The sequence below is a fragment of the Ciona intestinalis genome, chromosome 8 (assembly GCF_000224145.3).
Source record: "Ciona intestinalis chromosome 8, KH, whole genome shotgun sequence".
Lineage (NCBI taxonomy): Eukaryota > Metazoa > Chordata > Ascidiacea > Phlebobranchia > Cionidae > Ciona > Ciona intestinalis.
In genome coordinates, this window is record NC_020173.2 from 5,075,770 (window position 1) to 5,076,675 (window position 906).

The 906-nt window shown below is 30.7% G+C and overlaps 1 protein-coding gene across 1 annotated transcript in view; it reads left to right on the forward strand.

Annotated features, from left to right (window-relative positions):
- LOC100176727 (DNA repair endonuclease XPF) overlaps positions 1-906 on the forward strand; it is a 9,319-nt gene that overhangs the window by 1,255 nt on the left and 7,158 nt on the right. Inside the window, exons 4-6 of the mRNA XM_026835508.1 lie at positions 69-287; positions 673-790; positions 870-897. Coding sequence (XP_026691309.1) covers positions 69-287; positions 673-790; positions 870-897 — 365 coding nt within the window. The remainder of the gene's footprint in view (positions 1-68; positions 288-672; positions 791-869; positions 898-906) is intronic.

The following is a 906-nucleotide window of genomic DNA, read 5'->3' on the forward strand; positions in this document are numbered from 1 at the left end:
ACGTTTTTTTTTATTTATTTTTATTGCAGATGTAACATTTCATGCTAAGAAGTTAATTTTTTTCTCAGGCTCACAAAATGGCGGATGCATGTCAGGAACCTTTTATTCTGCGTTTATTCCGACAGAAAAACAAAGAAGGATTTATCAAGGGTTTCACAGATAACCCGGTTGCATTGGTTGGGGGTTACAGCAGGATGGAAAAAGTTATGAAAAATATGTTCGTGGGAAAAGTTTTCTTATGGCCGCGTTTTCACCTCAATATTATTGAGTGTATGGACAAGCGTAAGGTGAGGATAATGATCATTTTTTTACTTTTATTAGCTAATGATGAGTTTTTTACTGTCTTATAATTTTGCTGTAGTCTTAAGTATATATGTATACGTTTTTAAGAAGTGTTACCAATTTTTTTCCATTGACACAGAATTTTTTATACCTTCGAATTGTGGTTGTGATTGATTTTTTGTGATGGATATTATTCAGTTATTGTAACCTCTTATCTAAAAATTCCGAATTTGTTTTTAACCAAATTTATTTCAAATTCATTAAGTATTTGTCTTGTCTATAAGTATATACTTGTAAATTCTATGCGTATTTATAAATTTTATAAGTATTTGTAAATTATAGGAGTATTTGTAAACAGAAAACACTTTACCTAAAACTGTTTCACCCCAGCCTGAAGTAATAGAGATAGGAGTTGAGTTAACAAACTCCATGAAAATAATTCAAACTTCGTTGCTTGAGATTGTGTCGGCGTGTTTGAAGGAGCTAAAGTCCAACAATCCTGGTGTAAGTTGAATATTTGAACATTGTGAATTGTTTGATTATTTAGGATAAAACTCATGTTTTATGCCTAGTTACATAAAAGTCAGATTGCTTTTGGGTTAATTGTCTGCCATTGTAATAAAA